Consider the following 20,207-nt stretch of genomic DNA (forward strand, 5'->3'; position numbering starts at 1 on the left):
TTAGCTGGAAAATTTTTCTGACACGCCCAAGCTACCAGATTGTCGCATGCACATAGCAGTCTGGGTTGTAATGGGGAGGGGCAGTCTCCACATAAGCCGTGTTTACGTTTAGTGATTTTGCTGTTTCCTCTTTGTTTACACTTCTCACATCAAATGAAAACAAAACGGACTTCTGTAGTTTGGAGCTATAAAGTGAATTAAAATACATTCACACAATTACGGAAGGCTAAATATGTTATTAGTTTCAGTTTTCTGATTTTATTTTATTTTCACATTTTTGGCAGTAAGTGGCCTTGCAAGAACAATGAAGTTACTTTTGTCGATTTGCTAAATAAGTGTGGCATTTATTATTCTTTTCCCCAGAGACAGTCCATTCATTAGAAACGTGTTTCATTCCACACTATTGGATAGTTTCAACTGTTCACTGAATTTAAAGTGCACATTTTCATCTTTTGGCACGTATGGCATTACAGTATGTCATAATAAAGAACCAAACACGAGATAATACAGTACTGGTACTCCCGAAAACTGCAAAATCTTTAATATCAGGTTGGGGTCTGCTTCATTGTGAAACTGGACATACGAAAGTGCACTCTAAGCCGAGTTATGCATTTAAGTATGATTTGCGAAATTCCAATGCTCTTGCAGTATCCTATTTCTTCTATGACGTAATGTAAGATCTCTTAATACCAGTTATCATGTCTGCCCATGTGCAGTAACGCCTGTTTCCTGGCACTCTCTGGCAGCTGCTGAAACAAATATATTTCTAACAGATCATGTGGAAAATATCTTTCCAAAACTGTTTTCGGCAGATTTTTTTTGTTCTCTGAAGTTCCATGTTGATGTATAAAACCTTTAGCATTCCAAGGATTGATGTTTTTACAGCTCCAATGGTAAGTATACTGCCACTTATCATGGAAAAAGTGTGTATTTCACCTTGGAAGAAGTGTATTTTCATGTGGGGGGAAAAAGTGCGTTTTTGACTGGGAAATCCAGGAAAAACCCAGGAACTTTTTTTATTCTTGTCCACATATACACCCTGTTCTTGTGTTGTCCAATCCACAGCTCTTCATTCGTTTGGTTGTCTTGGCAATGTCTCAGTGTCTATTACTCGTCACCATCCACTGAATGTGGTCCAGGGAGCGATTTTTCAAAGGGACCTCCTCCTGCAATCTGATGAGGAACTTCAGACTAATCTGGAACAACGCGGCGTTCATTTTGTTCGACGTGTGCAGAAGGGACGCAAAGACAACCGCACTGATACTGGTGCCTTCATCCTGGTTTTCGAGAGGGATACCCTCCCAGAGGAGGTCAAGGTTTTGTGCTACAGATGTAACGTGAAGCCAAATTCCCCCCACCCCATGAGCTGCTTTCGGTGTTCACGTTTTGGACATATGTCTTCCCGCTGTATGGTGCACCCTCTGTGTGGTGACTGTGCACACCCACTCTGTGCCCCTGTGTTCCGCCACCTGGATGTGTCAATTTGTCATGACTGCCGCCCCCCTTGCTAGCCGGATTGCCCGACTTACAAGAGAGAAAAGAAGATCCAAGAGTCCAAGTCCCTGGATCGCTTGTCTTATACTGAGGCTCACCAAAAGTATGAGAGACTTCATCCAGTGTTGCTACCTTCAACGTTTGCCTCTGTTACATCCTTTACCCTTCCTACCTCTTCCTTACACCAGCACCCCTCACTCTCCCCTCCTCCTCCTCTGAAGTTCCCTTGACATCCCATCCGGGAGCACCTCCCCGTCCCCAGCAGTAGTAGTGCCCCCCTTCTTCGGCACCTGCAGGTGATGGGGCTCCCAGGACCCCTCCCCAGCGTCTCTCAGGCCGGAAGCCTCCTGCCACAACTTGGCCATGAGACGCACCATCTGCACATTCCAAGGTCGCCTGCTCTCTTTCAGTTCCAGATCGTGCCAATGCCAGTGCCCCCACTGTGCCCTGCCCTCCTCCACTTCTGAAAGAGGAGGAGGAGAACGAGAAGAAGAAGAAGAAGAAGAAGAAACATAAGTTCCAACCCCCCCGCTGCCCCTGGAGGTGTCATTTACCCCCTCGCAACCTGAGTCCGACCTCTTATTTCTGAATGTCACCTCATCCTTGTCGGTGACGGTCATTGACTGGGTGATGTGACCTGCTCTCGGCTTCTTTATGTGTAACCTGGTCTCTCTCCACATGATCATCCAGTGGAATTGCGACAGATACTATCGTCACCTACTGGAAATATAACATCTTGTCTCCTCCTACTCTGCAAACTGTTTCCCGCCCCATCCACTATCACTACATGGTCCTCTTTTGTAAAGTCCTTACATAAAGACCCTAGGTCCTCTATCACATGACTTGGCCCTGCATTTGGCTTGAAGATGCTGGTGGCCTGGTACGCCGCCCCTAAACTTTCCTGTAACTGAGGGCCTACACCTAACCTATGGCTACTACCTAGCAGCAGCACTTTCTTCTTCCTAACACTTTGTACATTCCTTGATTTTTGATAGATGTCGTTTTTAGGCTTGTAGTTTAGGGAATGATTCGATGCCTGATTTTACTGTTGTTTGACAGAGATGGTCTGATAGTCAGAGATCTTTACAGCTACATCACATATTTCCTTGTCCACATTTATGACCACATGGTCAATTACTGATGCAGTCATTGTGGTAACCCTTGTTGCACTATTGAAGAATAGGGACATGCCAAAACTTTGAAGGATGTTTATGAAGGTGCTGCTGGATTCATTTATGATATTAGTGTTGATGTTAATGTCCCCACACAGAATTATGTTGACCTTTGTACTTGAGGCTTTATCTAGAACTTCTGTTAATTTATTGAAAAAATTGTCCACACTACCACTGGGAGATCTATACACACACAAACTGATTAATTTCTTGGTGATATCAAGCCCTGTTAATTCAATAGCTGATATTTCAAAGTGTTTGTCTTCACTTACTGTACTGAGACCATGTCTTGATATGAAATGTGTTCCTTTCCTGATATAAACGCATGATCCTCCACCCCTTGAAGCAGTTCTGCAGTAAAAGTTTGCCCTTTCATAGAATGATGATACTACATGTTGGATTTCTGTGTCTCTACACCAGTGCTCAGTAATACAAACTACAGTGCAGTTCAAAGATTGGAACTCAACTTCTAATAGTTGTATTTTATTTTTTATTGATTGCATGTTTTGAAGGAGGATTGTTAAGTCTGCGAAATGCCCCACGTTACTCTTTCCAGTGGTTTGTTTTTCTTTGTGACATCTGGTATATGTGATATTTGAAGTGTTAAAATCTTTGTGATTGATTGTTTCAGTATTTTTTAAACTGCTGGAGATACTCTTTAGACGGGGGAACCTGCTGTCTGGATTTATCCTAAATAAGACCTACGTTTCCTACCTATGATAACAGGTATTTGACCATGTGTGACCCGAGATCCACCCCCTATACTTTCATGAATCAACTGTACCAATCTTCCCTTCCCACTCCTGTTTAGGTGTAGGCCATACCTAGTGAAACCCCATCTGTTGATAGTCCTGACAGGCACCAGAGAAACATGAGCAAAGTTGGCTGTCCTCATAGCCATTCCTAACACCACATTGATTCACCTCACAGCTCCATCAAGGTGTGGTCGATCATGATGCCGGAACAGCTCAACAAAGTGTACGCTGGTGCCAGTCAGGGAAGCTATCTTGTCAGGTCACCACCTATCGTATGCCCCATCCCTAGGCTTCTTGGCCTCGGCTGAAGTGTGCTGCACATTTCCTGCTCCATGTTCTACCTGAGGCTCTTTTCCACTTAACTCTGGCAGTGGTAGATACCTGTTTTTGGTGTTGACGATAAAACTGTCAGATCACGTTCTCTTCCTTTCTGTCCTCCTACCAGCTTATAGTCAAAAATAACAATAAAAGTAAAAAAGGTAAAGGTAAATTGCTTGGTTGCTGCACTTGACAGAGTGCTATGCCCACAAATTATATTGCAAAACTCATAATTTCATGAGCACTTTCATGAAAAAGGGGATACAAAAATGTAGAATTCGCACAGCAAGATTCTTTCAGCTTAAAAATTTGAATTACAAACCAAATCGTTCAAAGTCAAAATGGCATATGCTGGATTGTTTCTCAGCGGCTATCGAAACCTAATGAGGGTGGAGCTGGGTCATGTGGCGGGAGAGATGTGGCGCCAGCAGGTCAAACTTGGGACTGGAAAGCTACAGGATGCAGATATTCAAATTATTACGGGGCCCATCTAATGGATTTTATACAAAACATGACAATTGCCTACACGTGATGCACATTTACTTTATTCTTGAACTCACTAGAGCGTTGATTGCAACTATTGTCAGTAAAGGAAAGGTGATTAAAAGTCCTAAATTTTTTTCTGATTTCAGTTCAAACCCTGCCTTATTAGCTAATGTTACAAGGCTAGGTCAGTAAATCATCCAGACTGTTGCCCATGCAACTACTGAAAAGGCTGCTGAGCCTCTTCAGGAAGTATACATTGTTCTGGGCTCTCCACTAATGTTGATCAACTTTGGTTGTAAAAATCCCTATACAAAAGAATGCACTAGTGACACATCAAAAAATTCACAACAATGTATAAATTACTAATTACACTTTTCCTATGTCACTTTAATATTCATGTAGAAGACATTCAAAAACTTTTAGTTCTTAACGCATGAAGAGCCAGACTTTGAACATTATGCCTCACCTTACAAACAGCAACCCCAGGCTCACAGAAAAGCTATTCCTTTTGCATGTCTGCATACTTTCCATTGGACATCTTTCCCATCACACAATGTTGTAGCGTTATTACTGGCACGGAAACCATCACAAACGAAGAAATGTGTTAAATTATGTGACAGCATTCATCTTATGGAAGACATTAATCCTTACAAAAGTATGTCCTCCTTGATGCAGTTTACATAATGTACAGGCAAAATTTTATAGCCATAAGTAGTTAACAAAATACTGTTAATTCTTGTTTTTATAAGTAGGGTTTTCAGAATTATGTCACTTGAATACATGTGGATGGTGCACAGCATTCTGACAGAGTTTTTAGGGGGAAGCAGCTGCATCTACAGTTTTTAGGGGGAAGCAGCTGCATCTACTCAAGTACAACACTTTGACAACTGCAGAGAATGTTTGACATATGGACATGTATAGTGAGAATATGTTCTTCTGTCACTGTATGATGCCTGTATTGTCAATTTTAGGTGTTTGTCATTAAGATGAGGCACTTTTAGTGCATCCTCAATATGTCAGGCTCGAGAATGAACCATTCTGTTTGAAACTAATTGCTAAAATATATGTAATGCCACTGTAACAGATCTGTAATACAAACTTCATGAAATAAAAAGGTTACGGGTCCCAATCAATGAACTGTTGAAATTGTAAAAATGTGAGATACTACATAGTATCATCACGACGTGCAAACTACAGTCAGATCAAATGTCTTGATAGTTGACACATCATGTGTTTTAACTGATTTCCTCCAACCAGAGCCCTCAACGTCACACCTGAACTGTTCACAGTTGCCAAACTGCCACAAGATCTTGTCAGTTCATTTCCAATTCCTTGTCTGGCTTTCTTTCTTGATGTGTTTGGGTCCCAGGTCCTGGGTGTGTGTCTGTAGTTAGTTAGTTTCATATTGCATTACACATGGTAGAAACACACACACGCTGATAACAAAATAAACATTTCATACACAGCACTAACCAAATACTACTGTATCCTTCCACGTAAGATACAGTTCAGTGCCACATGTATTGTTGTTGTAATCACAGAGATCAGCTTACAGTAAATAAGCTTCACAGGACATTGCGTGAAGCAGTTTTTGAAGGCTGCAATTAATTGTTGCCACTAGGTCACCCGTAGATAAACAACTTCCTGAAGTGTAATTGCATAGCCCAGTGTTCCTTCTTTTTTTCCCCTAAAAATCTAATCAAAAGACTTTGATTATTATTTTTATTCATTTAATTGACTTAAGTGTAATTTTTTTTAATAATATTTTGCCGCGACATTTTCATCATTGCATTGACTTTTTGTTCACTCTTATTTTTCTTCCTATCATTTTTCTTTTTCTCGTTCAGAGTGTGCTTGTGTCGCCAATTACCTGCAATGAAGTATGGACCAGGTTTGCTCATCAGCTGGTAGTATGGCAGCCCATTTATCCAGTGTAAGAATAGTTTCAGGTAACCAATGACAACAAGAAATTACAGTTTGCTTTTACCGCTGAAACTGAAAATTTTCTATCTAGAGTTTGCTCATAGAGGATAGCCTTAAACACCATGAACAAAGTGATCATGACTGTAGATCTGCCACAGGTTGTTGATCACCATTTTCTCATATACATTGCACATCTCGGGGTTGTGATTAGGTTAGGACACGTGTTTAAATTCAGGGCTACAAAATGCCATGTCTGCTTCAGTTCAATCATTGGTCAGTTAAAATGAGTTGTCGACAGAGCATCTCCCATTTTTGCCATACCTTGCGGTGGCTCCAAGTTACGCATTAAAAGCACTTGTGAAATGTGGCAAGTGACAACTTCGGTCTCCCGCAACTATTTTACTTCCCCCAAACTTCCTCCATTGCCTTCTTTGTAAATGTATCTACTGGCTTCATCACCATATCACTTTCCTAAAATCCTAATCCTTGATTCAGCATTTAAAGTATTATTTAGTTGCTGCATTCCACAAGAGCTAATAAAAATAAATTTCATGATTTTAGTTCTTATTGCTTGTTTTTAAAATCAAACTTCACTCTGCAGTGGAGAAAATGATACAATGAAACATTATGAAAAATTAAAATTGTAGACTCATTCTAAACCCGAGGTCCTTATCAACCAGGCTGATACTACTAGGCATAAACATTTGTTGACATATATGTGACTATAGCTATCCATGTTTTGTATATAGGATTGAGTAACAATAAAGATGCTTTTACCTTGACAATGATCCATGCTTCAATGTCTCAGTGGTACACAATTGCAGTCCGTCAGCAAGTTCTCTTTTGTTTATTTTATGTGAATTACTCTCATCATTACACTAAAAGTTTCTTTCCTAAAATTTCAGAGGTTGAAGGAAGTCATTCCTCTGGGAGAGGCTCTGATGTTAATCACAGTAAGCTCGGCACACCTGTAGCACTACCAAAGGAAATACAGAATGCTGAGGAGAAGCAGCCGCAAGCTACAGCTTTGGTTGTTGAAGAAACTGTACCTTCTGTAAATGTTACAAGAAGTTCAGACAGTGCAAGAAAATCAATGGGTCCACCTGATACAGCTAAGGTACCAACAACAAATGAAAGGGAGAGACGCAGGACAACTGGACCAGTTAACTCTCCATCAACACCTGCTGGAAATCCTATGGGAACTGCTCAGAACTTAGGCTTTTCACCATTCAGCCAGGAAACGCCGATAAGGACGTTAATATCGTCAGTCACTGACAATGCAAATGTAACACCCAATAATGCTTGGACATTTGATCCAAATGAAGCAACCCCAAAGCCTCCAAACTACATGTCTACGCCAGAGACACCATATGGACAAGTCTTTAAACCCAACCCTTCACCTACAACCAGGAAGAACTGGAAGAGATGGATTGACAGTATACCAGAATTCGAGAAGCTGGAGCCTGAAGAAAAGAAGAGACGATTGAGCACAGTGAGAAAAATTTCGAATACTCTTATAGCTGACATTGTAGCTCTATTTGTAAAGTATACAAGGAAATTCAGGGGAAATGGTAAATATGTTGAGAGGTGATATTGTTTTCATAATAAACATGAGCCTGATTTTCGGGGGGTATAGATGCTTGAAGTTGATGCATATTACTAACAATATTATGAAAAGGAAAGTTGCCACTCACCGTATAGCAGAGATGCTGTGTCACAGATAGGCACAACAAAAAGACTGTCACAGATAAAGCTTTCAATCCATGAGGCCTTCGTCAAAAGCTTTATTTGTGACAGTCTTTCTGTTATGCCTATCTGCAACTCAGCATCTCTGCTGTATGGTGAGTGGCAATTTTCCTTTTCATAATATTGTTACATTCCATCCTGAATTTTCCACTGTTTGATGCATATTACTAAGAAAGAGATGACTAGTACAAATGACTTCAGTGTCTCAGTTGAATGGGACTCTGGGTTCCAGCTGACATATTGTAATAGGACCATGCCATATCAGGTGGTCTAATTTCGAAAATGTTATCGCAACACCATAAAGGATTTTGATGTAATTTAGTGTGGAGATTTACACATTTTGCCGATCAACAGTGGTGAAGTTTTACTGTCACCAATATAATACTTCCAGAAATTATAGTATTTTGTTTGACTCCATAGTGGAACTGTTGAAAGTGTGCCTCCCTGATTTTTTGGCAGCTTTGGATTTAAAAAATCTTAAGCAATTTTCATATAAAAACCTGTATCTGGTTCTGCAATGTGAGAGTGTAAGCCCTAAAAAATGACAACAAGGTGGAGGTGCATTTAAAATACACCCATATTCCACTGGCACTGAAGTCTTAACATCAATTATTATGCTCTGCAATTGTTTAATACCCACTGTGGAAAGTAATATGGGGAGTCCTGTTGGCTAAGATACGAGATTAAGTTAGCAGCAGAACACACACATAAAAGACAGTTGTAATTGTCAAGCTTTTGGGGCCAGTGGATCCTTCTTTGGGTAGAAAGGTTGAAGAGAAGGAAGTGTAGTGAAGGAAAATGACTGGAGAGGTCTAGGAAAAGGGGCAGATTTCGGCTAAGTCACCCAGAACCGCTGGTCAGGGGAGACTTACTGTACCGAATGTGAAGGAAAATCTTTCCTTTACATCCTGTACAGTAAGTCTCCCCAGACCTGCGGTTCTGGGTGACTTTTCTGAAATCTACCCCTTTTTCTATATCTCTCCAGTCCTTTTCCTTCACCCATCTTCCTTTCCCTTCAACCCTCTTGCCTGAAGAAGAAGCCACTGGCTCTAAAAGCTTGCCAATTACAACTGTCTTTTGTGTGTGTGTTCTGCCGCCGCTTGGTGAGTGAAAATCTCTGTGTGGAACTGAGACACGTACTCAGTGGCAGTAATTAGATTTTTAGTTTACATTTGCTTTTACTTCTAGAAACAATAATAATGTGCAGAATTATACAACTTTTATTGTAAAATTGTACGTTCTTTTTTTTTTTTCTGTGTTCAGCCTTTGTCCGAGATTAAGCGCCAGATATGGGAAAAATTTGGAGGCATAAAAATTCCAAGAAAGGTACGTGTAAGGTTGCAAATTGCTATTATCTTGTACACAGTTTTTGGTTGATGATTATTTTATCGTAGTGTGATATTGAGTAAGATGTTACATATATATAAGGCTCTGCACTTTTAACCTTATGTAATATCTTATCCATCAAGATTGCTTCATGCAAAACATCAAAACCTACATTGGAGTGTAATTACTGATATTAATGAGTGAGAAGTGGCACTCAGGAGATGGGCTTATATCACCATTTGATTATCAGGTTTAGCTTTTCCATTATTTCCTTAAATCATATAAGATAAATGCCGGTGTCATTTTCCTGAGTATTCCATTGATTATTTAGTTCTCCGCCCATGTCCCTTAAGCTAGTTCATCTGCTTTGGTATCAGCATTAGGGTTATATTAAACTAGGACCTTTTTTCGTGTAATCACTATAGTTTTCCGTAGGCTAATATCAGTTTTGAAGACACCAACTCATTGTGTAACCATACAAATGTGATCTTGAAGTGAAGTGGTGGCACAAACATACAAGAAGTTATGCAAACACTTGTCGTTTTGAGCAGCCTTCAAGTTAAATTATTAATCTGCTTTTAACAGTTAAGTTCATCCATATTGATTAGTAAAGAAGTGTGTTAGTGCCTGTTCCAGTTCATATAATTAATGTTCACATTTCCAGACATATTATTCACTAAAAATGAAAAGTTTGTGAGAAGGGAGATCTCATGCTAAAGTTTACATTTTTTGTATGACAACACAGGGTAAACTTACTTCAGATTTATGTATATGCATCTCTGTTCCATTTTTAAGGATATGTGTCTGAGTACTTCTTGTTTGCTAGAGAAATTATTAGAAGTTGTGACTGGTAGGTCCTGCCGAGATATAAACACAACTGTAAAAGGCTCCAGTATGTAAAAATGCATGTATCTGTGTAACCATTTATGAGGGTTGGAACTTTAATTGTGGCCACTATTTATTTACAGCATGTACAAAATAGATATGTGTTTTGAAGTTTCACTGACCTTCAAAGTAGTCACCAGTATTGTGTATAACCTGTTGCCAGCAATGTGGAAGTTGTAGGATACTCTTAGCAGTGCCAGTTGTGTTGACAGTTCAAGCAGTGCGGTCTATTGCCTGATGAATTTGTAGCAGTTCTGAAGCGAATGCTGTGAAGTGTTTACTTCAGTTTAGAAATCGAATTGAACATATGAGGGCTTAAGTCAGGGGAGTGCAGTAGGTGGTATAGCACTTAGCAGCCCCATCAGTCAAAGGGGTTTTGTGCAACTGTTGTGACAGGAGGTTTCATTGGGGAAATTGTATTGGCGTGGGAATTGGGAAAGCAAATGGGACTCTTCCATTCTCTTGCAAGGTTTGCTCAAGAGATAGGATTATAGCTGAACAGGAGGAGAAAATTAGAGCCCTTCAGGCTGATTTGGACAGAGCGAGGGAGGAACTGGAGAGGTTAAGGGGGGAGGAGGGTAAACAGTGGTGGGAAGTGGTAGCTGGCAAGAGGGGCCACAGAAAGAGAACAGTGTCTGACAGTTTCACAATTGGCACAACCAATGGATTTGCCTTGCTACCACAGTTAAGTAAGGAAGAGGCTCCAGTAGAAGTAGATGTAGTTAAGATGCAACACAATTTCACTATGAAACCAACTGTTTCAAAAAAAGTAGAAAGTAAGAGGAAAGTTCTGTTGCTAGGTAGCAGTCATGGAAGAGGTGTGGGCCAGATTTTGCAGGAAAAATTAGGCGACAGGTACCAGGTCACAAACTTTTTCAAGCCAAGTGCAAGTCTTAGCCAGGTGGTAGAGGATATACGTTCCTGCAAGGGATTCACAAAGCAGGATCATGTGATGGTAGTGGATGGAGTGGGAAACAGTGTTGATAGGGATCAGGGCTACAGCATTGAGTGTGACCTGGTGAAAATAGCCTCAGCAATGACCCATACCAGTGTTGAGCTGATGCCCGCTTTCGTGCGGCATGATCAGCCCCAGTTCAACCGCTCTGTCAGGAAGGTAAATATGGAGTTGGATCAGTTGCGTAGGGCGGCCACTCTGTCAGACATTGGGTTGGTTCCTGTCGAGGCTATTGATACGGGGGATTTCACAAGGCATGGCCTACATCTCAATATGAAAGGGAAGGGTAAACTGGCAGGGTTGTTACCGAAATCCATAAGGGGGGACACTAGTACTCATGGATGTACCTCTTTTTTAGGCTAATTTCAGTGTCCAATGAGAAGTTCAGGCAGGCAGGTGCTAAATAGGTCCAAAACTCACAAAATTCTCACAACAGGAAAGTAAATAATAATGTTACCATATTTAACCAAAATATTGGTGGATTAAAGAAAAAAGTAGATTCTCAGAAAAGTAAAATAAAAATAATGTTACCATTTTTCACCAAAATATTCCGGGATTGAAGAACAAAGTAGATGAGCTCCTGGTTTGTTTGGATGGCATTGAATCTAGTAATGTAATAGATATACTATGCCTGTCTCAGCATCACATTGTGTCTGATATGGAAAAGGTAAATATCAGTGGTTATAAACTAGCTGCATATATGAGTAGAGAGAATAAGGTGGGAGGAGGAGTTGCCATATATGTCAAAAGTTATCACTGTGTAGAAAGCTCAGATACAAAAAAGTTTTGTCTAGAGCAACATATTGAAGCATGTGCCTGTCAACTTAAACTGAAGGAGGGCTCTTTTATAATTGTAACAGTGTATAGGTCCCCTTCAGGAAACTTTCATTTATTCCTGGAAAACTTGGATGCCTTGTTGTGCTATCTGTCAGGTAGGGGAAAGCAAATTATTATTTGTGGGGACTTCAATGTTGATTCATTGAAAGAGTGTAATAGGAAGAATGACCTGGAAGTCTTGCTCGGTTCTTTCAGTGTGACATCTGTCATTAATTTTCCTCCTCGGGTAGTAAAGGACAGCAGCACATTGATAGATAACCCTTTTATAGACCAAGATAAGTTTAAAAACATAAATTCTTGTCCTGTTGAGAATGGGCTTTCTGATCATGATGCTCAGCTAGTTACAGTATATGACATAGCTCCATTCAGGAATACAAAATTACCCTCCAAAGTTGTGCATTCAATTAATGACTCAACAATTAGAAACTTCAGAGAAAATCTTCGGCAGTTAGACTGGGATGAGGTCTACAAGGAACCCGATGCTAATTTAAAATATAACTTATTTCATGATACACTTGTGAGAGAATTTGAAAACTTTTTCCCCAAGAAAGTAGTTAAATCTAATTATAAGAAACTATGCAAAAAACCTTGGCTTACTAAAGGAATAAAAATATCTTGTAACCACAAAATGGAGAGTAATGACCCAGAAATGGCCAAATTTTATAAAAACTGCTGTGCTACATTAAGAAAGGTTATTAAAAAGTCACATTAAGAAAGGTTATTAAAAAGTCCAGAAGCATGTGCATCATGTCTGAGATTAATACCTCTGATAACAAAATCAAAACAATTTGGAATATTATTACATGGGAGACAGTACAACCAAGAGTACAGGATGACGGCATCACCATCAAAGCGAATGGAAACTCGATAAACAACAAGCCGGAAATCAAAAACATTTTGAATAATCATTTTTTAAATGTTGGAGAGAAAATAGGATCTAAATGTTCATTAGAAGAAGCAATGCAGTTAATGGAAGAGGCCTTACCCACACCATTTGATACAATTGAAATTCCAGCCACCTCTCCATCTGAAATTAGGAAGAAAATAAACTCTCTCAAGAATAAAAGCTCACATGGGATTGATGGCATTTCCAGCAGGATAATAAAAGCTTGTTCCCAAGAAATAAGTGGGGTTCTTAGCCACATATGTAATAGCTCTCTGAAGCAGAGTATTTTCCCAGATAGACTGAAGTATGCCATTGTTATACCACTGCATAAAAAAGGGGATACGTCTGATGTCAACAGCTACCACCCAATCTCTCTTCTGACTGCCTTATCCAAAATTCTTGAAAAAGTAATGTATTGTAGAGTAGCTTCACACCTTTGTAAAAATAAAGTTTTAACAAAATGTCAGTTTGGTTTCCAGAAGGGTTTTTCAACGGAAAATCCTATATATACTTTCACTAATGGAAATATTAAATGCTCTGAGTAACCGGAAGTCACCCGTTGGGATTTTTTGTGATCTATCAAAGGCTTTTGATTGTGTAAATCATGGAATACTTCTAGATAAGCTCAAGTGTTGTGGTATGAATGGGACAGTGCTCAAATGGTTTAAATCATACCTAACTGGAAGAGTGCAGAAAGTTGAAATAAACATTTCACATAATATGCAAGAAACTGATTATTTCTCAAACTGGGGAACAATGAAGAATGGGGTCCCGCAAGGTTTGGTCTTGGGTCCTCTGCTGTTCTTAATATATATTAATGACTTGCCATTCTATATTCACGAAGATGCAAAGCTGGTACGTTTTGCCGATGATACAAGTATAGCTATCACACCCGACAGACAAGAAAAATGTAAAAGATGTTTTTCAGAATATCATTAAGTGGTTCTCTGCAAATGGGCTCTCATTAAACTTTGACAAAACACAATATATACAGTTCCACACAGTAAATGGAATGACCCCATTAATAAATATAGACTTCGATCAGAAATTGGAAGCTAAGGTAGAATATTCAAAATTTCTGGGCGTATGCATTGATGAGGGGTTGAACTGGAAATAACACACTGAGGATCTGCTGAAATGTTTGAGTTCAGCTACTTATGCTATTAGGGTCATTGCAAATTTTGGCAATATTCATCTGAGTAAATTAGCTTACCACACCTATTTTCATTCTCTGCTTTCGTATGGCATCATATTCTGGGGTAACTCATCATCGAATAAAAGAGTGTTCATTGCACAAAAGCATGTAATCAGAGTAATTGCTGAAGCTCATCCAAGATCATCCTGCAGACACTTATTTAAAGAGCTAGAAATCTTCACTGTAGCCTCGCAATATATATATTCACTTATGAAATTTGTTATTAACAATCCGAACAAATTCAAAAGTAATAGCAGCGTACATGGCTACAACACTAGGAGAAAGGATGATCTTCACTACTCAAGGTTAAATCTAACTTTGGCTCAGAAGGGGGTAAATTATGCTGCCACAAAAGTGTTTGGTCACTTACCTAATAGCACCAAAAGTCTGGCAGATAGCCATATAGCATTTAAAAGGAAATTAAAAGAATTTCTTAATGGCAACTCCTCCTACTCATTAGATGAATTTTTGGATATAGTAAGTGGGTAATTTCCCAGCCTCCAAAAAATAAATAAATAAAAAATAAAAAAAAATTATTGAGTGTCATGTAATATTTAGTCTAATGTAATATCTTGTATAGACACCTTTTATTAACCTGACACGTTCCACATCATTATGAAGTGTCGTATTCATGATCTATGGAACAAGTACTAATCTTATCTAACGAATAAGTAACAGCTTGCACTGTACACGCTCGAGCATTGTCCTGCAAAATTATGGTCACGTCCTGCTGAAAGTGTCATCACTTCTGTCTCTAAGCTGGTCATAGGTTGTGTTCCAAAAATGAACAGCATAGATTTCTAAACTGAAGAAAACACTTCACGGCATTCACTTCAGAACTGCTACAAATTTGTCGGGTAATAGACCGCGCCACTCAAACTGTCAACACAACTGGCACTGCTAAGAGTATCCTACTACTTCCACATTGCTGGCAGCGGGTTATACACAATGCTGGTGACTACTTTGAAGGTCAGTAAAACTTTGAAACATGTATTTATTTTGTATGAACTGTAAATAAGTAGTTGCCACTGTTAAAGTTCCAACCCTCATATAAAAGTATTACAATGAGTGATAAATGTGCATCCTGCCACAGCTTAGTTAAAAGTTTGGGATTGGTGCATAGGGGTTGTGCATTGTGGTTTCACTGGGACAAATAATGGACTCCGAATTAGATGCTTTCATGGGTATGTAGGTAATGTTTAAAAGACAAGAAAGAAGATTGTAAAACAAGAGGTGAAAATTTGAACTCTTCAGGCAATTGTTGGTGCTGTAAAAACTGAATGAGAACATTTGAAGCGACAAAAGAAAGTTAGATGTGGGAAAAGGTAAAAGATAAACAGAAAAGGGCCTAAAGGGAGTAGTTTAGACATTTCTGTTGCCTGTTGATGGTGAGGATCCTCATTCAGCTGCAGAAGAAAGTAGATTGTAGGAGAGAGTTGATAAGACTTTAAGAGACAGTTCGGAAATGGAATTGCACTGAAAATATAGGTTATAAGACTAGTATAGGCAACTGCTACAGAAAAACTAAAATCAAGGCACCATGTCACAAGTATTGAAAAATCTAGCACTAACCATGGCCACATAATAGCAGAATGAGGCTCTGACTAGGTATTTGGTGAAGAGGACCGGGTAACAGTTGACATCCTAGCCAAGAATAATGAATATAGTGACAAGGATTGTCTGGGTAAGCTAGGTACAGAAACCTTACTCACAGCTGTGGACTTTGTCGAGGATTTGCAGCATCACAATAAACCCTAGATGAACAAAGTCATTTTGGGAAGTTAGCTTCCTGTGCGTGCAGTGTGAAATTCCAATATTTTTATTACTACTTGTTTATGTGCAACTATACCTCATTCTGTAGTTCTCCAAAAAGTTTTTACCGGACTGCAAATCAAGATGTCCGAAGTTCAAGTCTTTGTCAAACTTTAGTGTATTTTTCATTTATTTATTATTTTTTTCAGTCACTTGTTGTCTCTTTTGCCTCTGGCAACAATTTGTTAATGTGATAAGTGGCTAGTTGCACCAGATTTAGAGTCCATGTTAAACGGCAAATCCTTGCTAGGTAAGTCAGCTATGTGGTAAACGAGCAACAGGACCATCCCTGGTAAATCAGTATTATGCCATGTAGAAATTTAAGTAATCATATTACTCTTACTTACTGGTAATATAGACCCTTCACATAACTGCTAACTTTTGTTGTAAAATAGCTTAAGACAGAAGAATTACAGCAAGAGGAAGATAATACCCTGGCTTCCCCCCATGTAGCAGCACGTCCACTTCACTTCTCACCTGTAGGTGGTACCTCAAAGGACAATCTGCAGAGTGAAAGCAGTCCACAGACTGTAAGTATTTCAAGTAAACTGAATTACTTTTTGATGACATTAGCAGACACGTCAAGTGGAAGAAATGTGGTGCTCCATGATTTTAGATCTTATCATCTACATCAGTGCTCGATACTTGGTAGTGGAACTTCTTTGACACAGTAGTATATAATAGTGGAACTTCTTTGACACAGTAGTATATAAGGTAAGTTTAAAGCACTTCAATTGAAGTTACCTTCTGTTTGCATGTTTATTTAAATGTGTGAGATGGTGATCAGTTCTCCTCTGTATACAAATGAGACCCTGTGTGTCATATAAATTTGCTTCGAAATCCTAGATTCTAACATTTTTCAAAGAAACTAGATGTGCTGTTTGTATTTTTATCCCCATTATCTTTCATCAATTATATCAAAACTTCTGCATACTTCTTGACATATTGAGTATTTTTGAACGTTAATATGTACAATGAAAAATGTAATTTGAACTATGTCGTCGCTTGTAAAACTAGATGTATGCATTTATCCACAAATGTTGTGCATGTATTTGTTTTCATCACACAAAAAATAATCAGTTGTAAACTACATTTGTACCTTCTACAAATATTGGCAGTAGTATCTTCAGATTCCATGGAAAGCTGGGTTCTCTCTTCATATTCTTGTGCTGTTCCAGTTAACCTTACTGTGTGGAGCATAGGTAAGGGTTTGTTACATTTTACAACTCTTCATCCAATCCAGCTAATAATTGCTAGAGGAGAGCACAAAATATCATGTAAGACCTAAAGAAATACCCCCTACAGAAACTGTTTTAAAAACTTAATTATCAATTGCCAAAGCATTCAGAAAAAAAAATTCCATTGTTTGAAGCATCCATAATAAGCAGTGTTCCACACATATTTCTTGGTACATAATTGTTTCTAAAGCTCAAAATTGACAGCTATGAGATTTTTGGTACAAATATATGTTTGTAAAAAAATTTTGGTACAAATATATGTTTGTACCCCCCCATGAACCATGGACCTTGCCGTTGGTGGGGAGGCTTGCGTGCCTCAGCGATACAGATAGCCGTACCGTAGGTGCAACCACAACGGAGGGGTATCTGTTGAGAGGCCAGACAAACGTGTGGTTCCTGAAGAGGGGCAGCAGCCTTTTCAGTAGTTGCAAGGGCAACAGTCTGGATGATTGACTGATCTGGCCTTGTAACAATAACCAAAACGGCCTTGCTGTGCTGGTACTGCGAACGGCTGAAAGCAAGGGGAAACTACAGCTGTAATTTTTCCCGAGGGCATGCAGCTTTACTGTATGATTACATGATGATGGCGTCCTCTTGGGTAAAATATTCCGGAGGTAAAATAGTCCCCCATTCGGGTCTCCGGGCGGGGACTACTCAAGAGGATGTCGTTATCAGGAGAAAGAAAACTGGCATTCTACGGATCGGAGCGTGGAATGTCAGATCCCTTAATCGGGCAGGTAGGTTAGAAAATTTAAAAAGGGAAATGGATAGGTTGAAGTTAGATATAGTGGGAATTAGTGAAGTTCGGTGGCAGGAGGAACAAGACTTCTGGTCAGGTGACTACAGGGTTATAAACACAAAATCAAATAGGGGTAATGCAGGAGTAGGTTTAATAATGAATAGGAAAATAGGAATGCGGGTAAGCTACTACAAACAGCATAGTGAACGCATTATTGTGGCCAAGATAGATACGAAGCCCACACCTACTACAGTAGTACAAGTTTATATGCCAACTAGCTCTGCAGATGACGAAGAAATTGAAGAAATGTATGATGAAATAAAAGAAATTATTCAGATTGTGAAGGGAGACGAAAATTTAATAGTCATGGGTGACTGGAATTCGAGTGTAGGAAAAGGGAGAGAAGGAAACATAGTAGGTGAATATGGATTAGGGGACAGAAATGAAAGAGGAAGCCGCCTTGTAGAATTTTGCACAGAGCATAACATAATCATAACTAACACTTGGTTTAAGAATCATGAAAGAAGGTTGTATACATGGAAGAACCCTGGAGATACTAAAAGGTATCAGATAGATTATATAATGGTAAGACAGAGATTTAGGAACCAGGTTTTAAATTGTAAGACATTTCCAGGGGCAGATGTGGACTCTGACCACAATCTATTGGTTATGACCTGTAGATTAAAACTGAAGAAACTGCAAAAAGGTGGGAATTTAAGGAGATGGGACCTGGATAAACTAAAAGAACCAGAGGTTGTACAGAGATTCAGGGAGAGCATAAGGGAGCAATTGACAGGAATGGGGGAAATAAATACAGTAGAAGAAGAATGGGTAGCTTTGAGGGATGAAGTAGTGAAGGCAGCAGAGGATCAAGTAGGTAAAAAGACGAGGGCTAGTAGAAATCCTTGGGTAACAGAAGAAATACTGAATTTAATTGATGAAAGGAGAAAATATAAAAATGCAGTAAGTGAAACAGGCAAAAAGGAATACAAACGTCTCAAAAATGAGATCGACAGGAAGTGCAAAATGGCTAAGCAGGGATGGCTAGAGGACAAATGTAAGGATGTAGAGGCCTATCTCACTAGGGGTAAGATAGATACCGCCTACAGGAAAATTAAAGAGGCCTTTGGAGATAAGAGAACGACTTGTATGAATATCAAGAGCTCAGATGGAAACCCAGTTCTAAGCAAAGAAGGGAAAGCAGAAAGGTGGAAGGAGTATATAGAGGGTCTATACAAGGGCGATGTACTTGAGGACAATATTATGGAAATGGAAGAGGATGTAGATGAAGATGAAATGGGAGATATGATACTGCGTGAAGAGTTTGACAGAGCACTGAAAGACCTGAGTCGAAACAAAGCCCCCGGAGTAGACAATATTCCATTGGAACTACTGACGGCCGTGGGAGAGCCAGTCCTGACAAAACTCTACCATCTGGTGAGCAAGATGTATGAAACAGGCGACATACCCTCAGACTTCAAGAAGAATATAATAATTCCAATCCCAAAGAAAGCAGGTGTTGACAGATGTGAAAATTACCGAACTATCAGCTTAATAAGTCACAGCTGCAAAATACTAACACGAATTCTTTACAGACGAATGGAAAAACTAGTAGAAGCCAACCTCGGGGAAGATCAATTTGGATTCCGTAGAAACACTGGAACACGTGAGGCAATACTGACCTTACGACTTACCTTAGAAGAAAGATTAAGGAAAGGCAAACCTACGTTTCTAGCATTTGTAGACTTAGAGAAAGCTTTTGACAATGTTGACTGGAATACTCTCTTTCAAATTATAAAGGTGGCAGGGGTAAAATACAGGGAGCGAAAGGCTATTTACAATTTGTACAGAAACCAGATGGCAGTTATAAGAGTCGAGGGACATGAAAGGGAAGCAGTGGTTGGGAAGGGAGTAAGACAGGGTTGTAGCCTCTCCCCGATGTTGTTCAATCTGTATATTGAGCAAGCAGTAAAGGAAACGAAAGAAAAATTCGGAGTAGGTATTAAAATTCATGGAGAAGAAATAAAAACTTTGAGGTTCGCCGATGGCATTGTAATTCTGTCAGAGACAGCAAAGGACTTGGAAGAGCAGTTGAATGGAATGGACAGTGTCTTGAAAGGAGGATATAAGATGAACATCAACAAAAGCAAAACAAGGATAATGGAATGTAGTCTAATTAAGTCGGGTGATGCTGAGGGAATTAGATTAGGAAATGAGGCACTTAAAGTAGTAAAGGAGTTTTGCTATTTGGGGAGCAAAATAACTGATGATGGTCGAAGTAGAGAGGATATAAAAGGTAGGCTGGCAATGGCAAGGAAAGCGTTTCTGAAGAAGAGAAATTTGTTAACATCGAGTATAGATTTAAGTGTCAGGAAGTCATTTCTGAAAGTATTCGTATGGAGTGTAGCCATGTATGGAAGTGAAACATGGATGATAAATA

General features: G+C 39.3%; 1 protein-coding gene across 4 annotated transcripts in view; it reads left to right on the forward strand.

Annotated features, from left to right (window-relative positions):
* The window catches only part of LOC124781688 (DNA topoisomerase 2-binding protein 1-A-like), a 274,059-nt gene that overhangs the window by 213,024 nt on the left and 40,828 nt on the right, over nt 1–20,207 (forward strand). For all 4 annotated transcript variants that reach the window (XM_047253880.1, XM_047253881.1, XM_047253882.1 and 1 more), the window contains 3 exons: nt 7,054–7,640; nt 9,158–9,220; nt 16,186–16,320. In XM_047253880.1, the coding sequence (XP_047109836.1) occupies nt 7,054–7,640; nt 9,158–9,220; nt 16,186–16,320 (785 nt within the window). The remainder of the gene's footprint in view (nt 1–7,053; nt 7,641–9,157; nt 9,221–16,185; nt 16,321–20,207) is intronic.

Source organism: Schistocerca piceifrons, chromosome 1 (genome assembly GCF_021461385.2).
Source record: "Schistocerca piceifrons isolate TAMUIC-IGC-003096 chromosome 1, iqSchPice1.1, whole genome shotgun sequence".
NCBI lineage: Eukaryota > Metazoa > Arthropoda > Insecta > Orthoptera > Acrididae > Schistocerca > Schistocerca piceifrons.